Source organism: Tiliqua scincoides, chromosome 4, assembly GCF_035046505.1.
Source record: "Tiliqua scincoides isolate rTilSci1 chromosome 4, rTilSci1.hap2, whole genome shotgun sequence".
In the NCBI taxonomy this organism is placed as follows: domain Eukaryota; kingdom Metazoa; phylum Chordata; class Lepidosauria; order Squamata; family Scincidae; genus Tiliqua; species Tiliqua scincoides.
The window spans coordinates 117553643-117565930 of NC_089824.1; the positions used below are offsets into that span (position 1 = coordinate 117553643).

The 12288-nt window shown below is 42.8% G+C and overlaps 1 protein-coding gene across 1 annotated transcript in view; it reads left to right on the plus strand.

Moving 5' to 3' along the window:
- Positions 1-12288, plus strand: part of C4H1orf21 (chromosome 4 C1orf21 homolog) — a 153608-nt gene that overhangs the window by 62096 nt on the left and 79224 nt on the right. The window contains exon 2 of the mRNA XM_066626417.1: positions 2830-3042. Within this exon, the coding sequence (XP_066482514.1) occupies positions 2949-3042 (94 nt within the window). The 5' untranslated portion in view covers positions 2830-2948. The remainder of the gene's footprint in view (positions 1-2829; positions 3043-12288) is intronic.

The window sequence follows — 12288 nt, forward strand, 5'->3', positions numbered from 1 at the left end:
CTGAAATTTGTAATTCTGTAATGAGTGCCAGTGATCAGTAACAGAGGATTCTCAGCAATCTTTCCAAATTGCAAAAAATGGGTGGGAGTTGGCGAAGGGGAGAGATTATTATAATGTTCAATATAATCTGCCTGATTTTAGACTATAAACTTAACTCAGTTTTAAGGAAGTTTTCTGCCATTGCTTATCTTCAGCTTCATAAAATTCATAATTAGCTTCCGGGAACCCCAGGTCTCCCTGGACACAGTTTGAAAATAGCTGCTTTTCAGCACTAGGCTCGGTCACAGAACGAATTACTGCCTTAATGTATCCTATTAGTCTCTTGTCTTACAATGTTTTTGACCCACCTTCATATCCTTGTTGCACTAGCACAGCTGTACTTCCCATCTACATGCACCCACAAAGAAATCCTTTTTAGATATGTAAATTAGTGACTGACAAAACAGAGAAAAGTATTTAAACATTTCAGCTTCCACCTAGTAAGTAACACAGCTAGATTTTAAACTAGGCACTAGAAGCTAAGGTGTCAGTTAAAAGGATGCTGAGGATTAAGAGAATTAAAAAATAGGTAAAAGATTTTAAGTATTATTCTCCAAGTTAAGCTCATGGTACTCTGTCTCTACCTAGAAGTTCTCTCTTGCATGACTTTTGTTCATAACATTAAATATGGTTGGTATATAATGTTGTGAATAATTATTCTTTATGAGCAGGCTCACTGCCTCACTATCTCTTTCTTTCTGTGACATTTAGGATACTGAATGGCATTGGTCAGAAACCTTTAACCCAGGGGTGCCCAAACCCTGGCCTACGGGCCACTTGCGGCCCTCAGGGACTCCAATCCAGCCCGCGTGGAGCCCCCAGTTTCCAATGAACCTCTGGCCCTCTGGAAACTTGCTGGAGTCTGTGCTGGAAGCGGCAGTGATGGAAAGGCCTTTTATTGGCCTTGAACCTTCATTCATATAAGACCTTCATTCATTCATATAAGTTCCATCTCTAGTATATTCATTTATTTAAATGTATGGAAATTTATTCAAATTTAAAATGTAAATTAATTCTTTTTTTCCCCCATCCACCAACACAGTGTCAGAGAGATGATGTGGTTCTCCTGTCAAAAAGTTTGGACACCCCTGCTTTAACCCTACATTAGAGGTTTCTGACCAATGCCGTTCAGTGTTCTAAATGTCATAGAAAAAGAGAGTTAATGAGGTAGGCAAGGATCCTGCAAGTATAGATGTATGGTTTTAAAGAACCAGTATTTACTGAGAGAGTGATGCTTTCGACAAGAGAAAGGTCAAGGGATACAAACACATATAATAGTTTCACAATACAGTTTTTCACACTTGGACAAGAGTTATGCGTTCATATACTGTAGCATTGTTCTATACAAACATGTGTGTCTTTCTGATACAAGTGACAAGTTGCTCGCATGAGCATCATACCAAGTCATGAATTTTCTTTACGAGGCCCATGGACATTACAGAGAGAAGCACTTGGCTGAAGGTAACTCATAATACAGATTTTCCATGACTTGCCAAGTTAGCAGATAGTTTTTCTAGATGGAGATCATCAACCAAAATTGAAGTACAGTTTTAGTACTGGGCCCAGGCAGAAAAGGGTTATAGGGTTCTAGAAAGCTGATAGTATCAGAAAGTCAAATTATTAAATATTGGTATCCTGTTCTGGTTCACCAGTATATTTAATGCTGCTATTCAGGTTGGTTCAGCTGCTAACTTTGAACAGTGATTTGGCAGCTGGTTCAGATTCTTTACCTGGTTTTGAACTGATTATGGTGCATTTTGTGCAGAATGGTGTCAGACTTTCTTGCTCTCACTGTAACTCTATAAAGTGAACACCGTGATCACTTTTACATTTGGGGAAAATGGTTTAAACTGTTCATTTTTGAATTTTTACAAAGATTTTTCCTAGTAAATAATGTGCATCAGAATATTTTAAAAATGGAGGACAATACAGGTATTTTGAACTCATGATGACTTTTTCATTTGGGAGTTCAGTTCAGGGTGAAGGTAACCAATAGAGTTTAGGGTTGAGTTCAATTCACTGAAAAAACATTTCGCACTGTGGTTGGGGTTTGGGTTTGGGTTCTGTTTGGTGTGACTCCCTGGATGATATGCAGGTGTGTCTGAAGCTATTGAGCAATCACTGGCTCAGCAGCTGCCCCCAGTTGCTGGCTTCATTCCTAAAGGCTCAGAACAGTGACTTAGAAACTTAAGGTGGGAGAAAGTATAAGAGTTTACTTTGTCTCTGAAACCATCATAGTTCTGTACTGACTTCTGTGGGTTTACTGTGGAATAGTACAGTGTGGCTGCCTAGGGGCTTAGCCTGTAATTTGCAAACAGCAGCTGCTTTTGTGGGATGAAAATCAGTCCCAAGGGGGCAGTGAGTATTGTTGAAGAGATACATAAAATAGTGTCTTCTGAATGTGTACTGTATTCATGTGATTTATCACCTTGAAGTAGGGACAGAGTCCATGGGAATACACATGGAAATCATAAAGGTTTAATTAAATTTGCCTCTAGTGACAAAATATGCTGATTAGACAGAAAAACTCTTGTCCTCCCAAACAGACACAAAACCACCCAGACTGGTGTCTTTATCAGTGATAAAGAATAGCAAGAGCTGGAGGCATCACTGATTTCTTGTGCTTGCTTTTGGAAAAAGTACAAAAGCACTCTGGTTTATGCAAGAGAATTCTTGGTTTCTGGCTCTTTCTTTCCTCCATATATTCCACTGTGGAGAGTATTGGTGATGGCTATTTGACTTGTGCATCTGCTGAATTTTTGTCTTCTTTTTTTTGTATTATGCCAACAGGTAAGAAAAAGTGTCTTGACAACAAGGTCAGAAGGTGGATTATTTCTGAAAAAACCATGCGTGCACATCTGTAGAAATGGTTTGCGGCTCAGTCAAGCTGGAGCTGACTAAATGAAACTATGGGCTGTGCATCAGCCAAGCATGTTTCTGCTGTTCAAAATGAAGAGGAAGCTCAGAAAGGGAAAAACTACCAGAATGGAGATGTATTTGGTGGTGAGTGTCATAGTTCTGCTTCTTTGCTCTTTAGTCTTTCTGTTGGGGTCTCCACTTTAGTCACCTCACCTTAACCCATTTTTGCCTGGCCCACAGATGTACACTTTTGGGCCCTGTTGCATATATGCAACATTGGGCAGAAATGACTTAACTTACTGTTATCTTTTCTATCTTAACCTGTGCTTGCTTGCCCTTGTCGTTTATGGTCACTTTTCTTACTGCTTCAGACTAACATCTTAGGAATGCCATACTTGGGGACATAAGTTTTTGTATTATAAATGTTCATTATTAATAGGACTGAGTGTAGCTCAAATTCCGTGTGAGCACAGGAAAGCTGCACTATGTGATTCTGGGTACAAAATAGCTGGTACTTCAAATAATAATGATAAACCCTACTTTCTAGTGTTGCGTATGGACAGCATCTGCTGAGATCATCATTGGTTGGGTGCAGGGCTTTCAATCAAATATATAGCTTCTTTCCCCTCTTCATGTTGACCAGAAGCAGAATAAATAATTCAGAATAAGAGCATTTGTGCACATTTGCATAGTTTAGGTGTAATTTAGGCAAGCAGCAGAATTCTTGTTTCAATATTTAGGTTATTTGACCCATGATCTTGATGCATTCTCCCATGCAGAATACACACAGACCTGGATATTTCTGATAATCTATTGTATTCTGTTTAAACTTCTGTGTCTCAATATTCTTATATTGAGATCAAAAGTAAATCATCTTAAGGTAATGACTGTTTATATCTTCAGTTTAAAAAATTGATATACTAGGATGAGAAATGCTTTTCAAAGACTTCAGCAAAGTGGCTTTAGACAAGTGGGTATTTTCTTAGCTTCATTTCCTCTCCCATTATATCATGCACCTATTGTATAGAATTGCTAGGTTTACTAAGGTAGCATATGTGATATCTTTGAAAAATATAGAAAAATATAGAATACTATATAATATGTATTATCTGTCTTGTGGGTTTTAAGAGAAAGTGGGATGAGTATCATTTCAATTGGGAATGGCTGATGACAGCACTGTTCAGTCTTCATCCTTTTGTGCTTCTTGCTCTTTTTGTAAAGTTAAATTATCCATTCTATAAATGCACTCCTTTTGCCTGACCTCTGCAGAATATTGTTCTGAGGCCAGATGGAAAATGTCTCATAATGTACTCTCCACTTACCTGAAGGGCTGTCATATGGAAGAAGGAAAAAAATTGTTCTCAACTACGTCTAAGGGTAGAACTAGATCAAATGGGTACAAACCGAGGTACCCATTTGAGGTACCCAAACCCGAGGTACCCAAACCGAGGCAAGAGAGGTTATTCTGATTGGACATCAGGAAGAGGTTCTTCACGGTAAGGGTGGTTCAGCAATGGAACTGATTGCCGAAGGAGGTAGTGGATTCTCCCTCACTGGAAATCTACAAGCAGAGGCTTGACAAGCACCTGCTAGGGGTGCTGTAGGAGTACCTCAAGCAAGTGCCTGTTTAGCCTCTGCTTTAAGTTTTCCAGTGAAGGAGAAACCACCACCTCCTTTGGCAATCTGTTGCACTTCCAAACTGCCCTTACTATCAAGAATTTCTTCCTGATGTCCAGCTGAATTCTTCTCTAGAGTCTAGGAGCCTAAGCTCCTCTAGAATCCTCTCTGGAGTCCAGGAGAATTTTCTGTTACGTGCAGGGAGTTGGATGTCCTTGTGGGTACCTTCTAACTCTATGAGTCTGTGATACGTGTTGCTGTTAGATTTGTATGCACATGCTACTTCCTTCTTCCTCAGAGGCCCTGCTACCCAGACTTTTCTTCCTAGTCGCTGAGTTTTTAGCAAGGTGTTTATTAAGAGGGATTCATCCCAAAATACCTCCTCCATAGTATGATCTCAACTGTCATAGGATCTCTAAGGTCCTGTGAGACAGCAGACAGCAGCCACTCGGGTAATAGCATCTTCCCAGACCTCTTACTCTTGCCCCTTCCCTTTAGCCCAGGGGTGCCCAAACCCCGGCCCTGGGGCCACTTGCGGCCCTCAAGGCCTCTCAATGTGGCCCTCAGGGAGCCCCCAGTCTCCAATAAGCCTCTGGCCCTCCGGAGATTTGTTGGAGCCCGCACTGGCCCAACGCAGCTGCTCTCAGCGTGAGGGCAACTGTTTGACCTCTCACGTGAGCTGTGGGATGAGGGCTCCCTCCACTGCTTGTTGTTTCATGTCTGTGATGCAGTAGCGGCAGCAAAGGAAAGGCCAGCCTTGCTTTGTGCAAGGCCTTTTATAGACCTTGAGCTATTGCTAGACCTTCATTCATTCATATAAGTTCATCTTTAATATATTGATTTATGTAAACTGATGTAAATTTATTCAAATTTTAAATGCAAATTAATTCTTTTTTCCCCCTGGCCCCTGACACAGTGTCAGAGAGACGATGTGGCCCTCCTGCCAAAAACTTTGGACACTCCTGCTTTAGCCCATGGGTTCCCAACCCGTGGTCCGGGGACCACAGGTGGTCCTCAGGACCCTGCCAGGTGGTCCGCAAGATCTCTTGAAGAAAGGGGGGGAAAACTCCCAATGCATCCCAGGAAGGGAAAATAAAACTTTGCAACCCCGTCTACCAATCAGAGCTTGACAGTGCCATCTCATGGCTCCCCCCTCACTCTTCTTTAAGAACATAAGAACAGCACAGCTGGATCAGGCCGTAGGCCCATCCAGTTCAGCTTCCTGTATCTCACAGTAGCTCACCAAATGCCTCAGGGAACACACAAAACAACAGGAGACCTGCATCCTCATGCCCTCCCTTGCACCTGACATTCTGTGGTAGCCTACTTCTAAAATCAGGAGGTTGCACATACACATCATGGCTTGTAATCCATGATGGACTTTTCCTCCAGAGATTTGTCCAATCCCCTTTTAAAGTCATTTCGCCTGACACCATCATCACATCCTGTGGCAAGGGGTTCCACAGACTAATGGTAGAGGGGAGAGCAGGCAGCTTGGAATTGGTTGGACACTAGAGACAATGTCTGCATAGCTATGAGCAACAGTATAAACCCAAGAATTTCACAGCTAGTGAAGCAAATGCAAGCATAACCATCACATTAATTCTAAATAATCTTCTCCACATATTATAAATTTAATTGTATTTTTGTGTGAGAGAGTGGTGGGTTGCATGTGGTCCTTGGCGTCTCCAACTTTTGCCTTAGTGGTCCCTGAGCTGCTAAAGGTTGGGAACCACTGCTTTAGCAAGTCATATCTCCTATTCCAAGTTGCTAGGCTATAGTTCCCTGGGACTTGTCACACAGGCAAAAATTTCTTCCCTTACTTTCTCAACTTTGTTAGACCTGTCATCTCTTGAACATGCCAATGCAAGCCTTGTGCAGATGTATTGAGGCTATCTGTGGTGAGGATTGTGTTTAACCACTCTGCTCTGCACCGAACCATCTACGTGTAGGGTTATCACATTACGTGGGGTCCTTTGTGCGGGACCTAGCCGCCTGATTTGTAAACTTTTGTGGATTTGTGGATTTAAGCATGTGGCACAACATGCAGCTGTTTTACTGCTATACATATGTGACTCTATACAGATGTGACGGTAGTACAACACTTGGGTGGCAGGGAGGGTAAGTGCAGCCCCAGGTCCCTTGCCGTATCTAGCCTCTAACTTTGCAAAGTGCTATAGTTTCATACTTCTCTGGTTGATAGTCTTGCTTGATAACATTCCAAGTCCTTAGTCCATTCCTGTATATTTTAAGTTGGCAACCTTCAGTCTCGAAAGAGTATGGTATCGCGCTCTGAATGGTGGTTCTGGAACAGCGTCTAGTGTGGCTGAAAAGGCCTATTCGGGAGTGACAGTCCCTTCCACACTGGGAGCAAGTGCAGTCTGTCCCTGGTCTGTCTCCCTGGCTATGGGCCTTCCTTCTTTGCCTCTTAGCCTCAGACTGTTGGCCAAGTGTCTCTTCAAACTGGGAAAGGCCATGCTGCACAGCCTGCCTCCAAGCAGGCCGCTCAGAGGTCAGGATTTCCCACCTGTTGAGGTCCACTCCTCACTCCTGTATATTTTAGTTGTTTTTAATACAGATTGTCCTTCTGGGAAACTATTGAAGCATTTGGGAAAGGCCAAATGTAGGAAACTTAAAAAAAAAAATGGTGACCTTTATTTGAAGAGATGAACCCAGGCTTATCCATCTACCATTCATTTAAAGATAGGCAATTACTCTTGCATACTTACACCAAGATTTCTGTAGTCTCTGTAATAAGTAGATGGCTTGATACTGGATTTTGAAAGGCTTTTTGTTTTAATATGAGAAAAGCATGCATTCTCATTCTCCCTTCTTTACCCAAAAATTGTACTGCTCATGTTAAGCAGTTGTGTTACATGGAGCGAATGTTCTATGATATTGCAACGTTATAGAAAAGTTGGTGTTAAATACCAAAGGCTTGTGATACTAAACAAAATTGCAAGAGAAACATGAGTAAAAATAATCCAGAAAGCACATTAAGGGGAACTATGAACAAGAACTCTCATAATCTTCTCACTGCAAGGTGAGTCTTAACAAATATTTGATGGTAGAAAAGTAAAATATTGGCTAGCTGTTGAATCTTAAGACACTTTGAGCTGATGCAGATGTGTAGCCAAATCAGGGTTTAACATTTGGAGCGCAATAATGTATAAACTTTGTGTTCATGTGTGACTTCTTTGTATGCTAGAGAAGAAGATTTCAAGCAACTATTTCTGGTTTGACACACGGCACTGTTTTTGGTGAGCTCAGGAAATATGATTTGTTCAAGCCACATAGCCCAATCCTATCTAAAATGTGTGCTGGTGGAACACACGCTTGACTGGTGCAGGCTGTTCAGAGCCAGCTGTAAAGCACTTTGTGGCAGTGCAAGATGCCAGCAGGAAGGCTGAAGCCTTCCCATATGTGCCAGCAGTTTGACAGAGGCTCACTGGTGGAGGTAAGCTGGAGTAGCGTGGGGGTTGAATGGTGCAGGGGGTGGAAGAAACAGGATGGTGGCACGGTCGGAGAGCATGAATCAGGCCCAGGAGGGGAGGGGATTGGCGGTGGCAGTGCACCCTGAGTCTCGATCCCCTTCCCAGTCCTGATCTGCCAGCACAGATCAACTTGGACTTGTGCCAGCAATGTCGCTGGTGTAGGTCTGAGATAGCGACTGCTGGGGCTTACAATTGTCCCCTTACCCTGAGAGGCCTCCAGTAGCCCAGACTCCCTGTGGAAGCTGCACCGGTGCCACTGCATCACCGCACAGGGAGTTAGGTAGGGTTCGGCTGTTAGTTAGCAAGTAATAATATTAAACCAGGCCTACTTAAACCCCAATTCTGAGCTTCCTGGCACCCCGCTGGAGCAGTGGCACCAAAGCAGCTACTCCTGTATCCAGTGGGTGCCAAGAAGCAGCCGGAGATCTCCTCAGGGAAATGAGACTTCTTACGTCTGCACCAGCTATTTTGCCAGCACTATTTTGTCTGCACTATTTTGCCAGCGCAGAGTTGAGAGACTTCATGTTGGCCTTGGTGGCCCAACAGAGAGTTCAGGATACGGTAGAGCAGAGCTCCACTGATCTAGCCCCTTCCCACCCCAGTTCCTCCCTCCTCCCTGTCCTCCCTACCCTTATTCCAACCTCCCCTCGCTCCCTAGAGGCTGCACCACCGCCTAAAGGATGAACTTACCCCCACATCCTCTTTCTGCTGGTGCTGGGCCTGGAACCTGACTGGCACGGTCATTGCTGGTCATTGCTGGTGCTGGTCAGGTTCAGGATTGGGCCCTTAATCTTGTTGGTAGGGATGGATATGTAGAGGGACTTCGTCCAATCTCAGGGCAGGAATTTGTGCACCTTGCATTAAGTGTTCCTTGCTTTCTGACTTTCTGAGTGCCAAAAGATTTATCAACTGCCCTTTTAACCAGTCAATTGAGTACATTATACATAAACTTGTACATTACTAGACCTTAGAGATGCATTTTTAGATGCTGAAGTTTAAAAGAATGTAAATATTCCATCATAAGCTACCACTCCTTGCTAAAGAGAGAGGCGATCTTTAAACTATTTCTCTTCTCCGTTGCTCATTACATTAACACATTAAAATCTGCAGAACCTTAAAAATATGTGCTCTTGCCAATGAAAATAGGTGTCTCATTCCCATAGTAACAAAATTGTAATTGACTACCCTCCCACAAAAAAGGGGAAGCTCTGATTCTGAATTTTTTGCTCTCTTTGTAGAGTTAGCAGTATCTCCTTGTCATGTACCTTTAAAATGCAGAGTTGGAAACCTGTAGAATTGCTTATGTAGCAGGCTTCATCTTGGTTTTTAGCCAGTTCACATTCAGGTAATTTTGTTCACATTTTTGCTGGCATGACTTCAGAGTAGTTGAGCAAGTCCTTTTCAAGAAAAAGCCTTTGGGGGCTCTAAGTGGATGCTGTTTACCATGAAGGAAGGTGTGGAGCTAATGCTTTTTTGCTGCTCTGTTCTGGCACTTTCTGAATGATGGTTTGCATCCCTATGCTTATATATATCACAAAAATTCCATCCATATGTCTCCACTGCCAATCACAAGGAAATTTTTTCCCCCTTGTGCAAGTAGAAGGCTACAGAAGTGACATTTAGCTCAACTGGTGGGGCATGGCTGGTAACTGGGTTGAGGTGCAATCTGAGGTGTTTCTGCCAGTGGTGCCAACATCATTTTATGTTTGGTTTTGAGAAGAAGTATACAAGCCCAGCCTATTTATACACAGATTTTTTATACACTGATTTGACTTGACACCAATGGCCCCTGTAAATGAGAAAGAATGTGCTGATCCGTGGAGAAGGAAAAAATGCACCCCTTTAAAATCAGTTTAAAAAACTGAACAGTCCTTTAACAATAGCCTCCTTAGAGAGAGAGCGAGAGCGCAGCTGGCTGACAATCCATCAATCCTTCTCTCTCCAGGTGACCCCTCCCTTCCCCCTGAGCACGTGAAAGAAAGGTGATCTCTTTGAATTGGTGAAGGGAGGGGCTGAGTAAAGCGCCTTTGTAAACACTTGGAGGACAACTGATTGATGGATTGTCTTCTTAATTACTCTTATCTTACATCACAAAAGTTAGCAAGGCTGGTTTTAAATCACCAGAGCATGGGAACTCTGTTTTTTTTAATGGATTTGCTATAGTGTGTTTTTTGCCATCCAGGTGAGTGCTTGGAACGGAACCCACACGAATAATGAGGCTCAACCTGTATAATCAAAAATGAAGAGGATACCATTTTTCAATTAAAGTTGAGTCCTTGGTCTGAAAAGCTTGGAAATCTGCTGCTGTGGATCCAGGAATGTTCTGCATACCATATCAAATCTCATCTGTATTAGGTGTGATTGTAAATTGCAAAGTGGGAGCAATCTCTTTGGAAGCAATTGCCCAGCAATCTGGGTGGGGGTGTTGCTGTACAAGGGCTGGAGTTGTTAGCTAGAGAGTTGCCATGGGGAGTAATTATTGCTTAAAAAAAGAAAGTCATAGTAACTGGCAGCAGTTTCGTGTTCACCTGCTCATAGCTAGTCTAAATTGCATTTCAGGCAAAGTGTGTTTTCTAAAAGAGGCTGCATATTATCAGGGAATTATTCTTTCCTGGTTTGTAATAAGCCCTCCTCCTGTGGGCACTAAGTAATCCTTTTATGAAATGGAAAATGCTGTAATGGCTCTGAATTTAGTGTGTTTGAGTGTCACTTTCATATTTCTGTACTGCTGAAAACCACGTGCATATTTTGGCCAGATTAAGGGATTTCTGAATAAAGCTAGTTGAGGCTAAGAAGTTCCTTCCAAAAGCAAGAGAGAGGATAATTTTTGGCTAAGTTTTACTGCTCTGAGGGCAGCCATATGTGGTTTAGTATTCCTCTGATTTTTTTTTTAATTTTTCATTACTGCTGACGTTAGATGTTGTGTTGGTGTGACGAATGCCCTGTTTCTTCTATTTCTCCATATTTTTGGAAGATGTAGCCTCCCAAAGAGACTGCCTGGTATCCTAGGTGCAGCAGCCACAACACTGGGATGCTCCTCTGAGGCTTTGTTTGAAACACCATTCCCAGCCACATGTCACTGGAAATGGATTGCTCTTTCTCTGTCCGTGCTTTCCCCAGCTATCAGAGCTCCTAACCAACCCTTCTGCTGAAATTGGCATGTGCCTCTCAATTGGGCAGCCAAGACCACTTGTTGAGATTAAGGGGTGCAATGCCAAATGATTTTCCCAATGCAATTGTGGATGACCCCATGACATAACCAAACTTAGGTTTCTTAAGATAAAACACAAGGGTGCTTGGGTGTCTTTTGCCAGGTCAGCCATTGGAACCAGCTCCTGGTTCACAGAATGCACACCTGCTTACTGGCTAGTAAGCATAGAAGGCCCGCAGTCCTGGGACAGCAGAAGTAGCTAGCAATAGGCAATGTGTTTCTAGCTAGACGTGTTTAGGGAATTATTTTTTTGTTAGCTCTTTTCACTTCCTACCTGCACCCCCCCTGCATTACTGGGATTTCATTACTTTTCTCTTAAGTAGCTCCCTGGCTCACCCTGCTGGGCATTGTCATAGAATGATCTGTTGGCATCCTTCAGTCTTGGAAGACTATGATATCACGCTCTGAATGGTGGTTCTGGAACAGAGTGTCCTCTCCAGTGCGCGAAGCCTGGGTAAAGTAGATATGGAGGATAGACTGTTACCCATGCAGCAGATCCCCCCTCTCCACGTCACTGAAATGGTCCAATGGAAAGGCAGAAGCCAATATGGTTGGTTCCAGCGGCATCGCAGGAGTTGCCAGAACATGACTGTGTTCAGCCATAAATTGTCTCAGAGACTCCGGCTCCGGATTTTGCCTCGAGGTTGACTCCTGAAGCCTTTTCCATAACTGGATGTAGCCACAAGGCAGTGGAGGTTTGGGATCAGAGTTTTCCTTCTCTTAGATGAGCTGCCTTCCCAGGCTGACGAGTCCCATCTACCCGGTGGCTGTTTAGTCGCCTCTTACGACAAGTACAGCCAAACTGAGGGCCTATTCTTATCCCCCAGCCCCCAGGGGCAATGATAATAAGCACCATAATAGCATGATACCATACTCTATCATACTCTACCATAGCATGATAATGAGCACCAAAGCTAATATATATTTGCTGTATAAATTTACATTTCTTTTGATTAGTCACACTATTACTAATTGTACCATAAAACAATGCTATTGCTTATACTACCTTACTGTAGTACTTGAGTTAAATCTCTTAACTTTAAGCTAAGAACTAATGAAACAATTTGT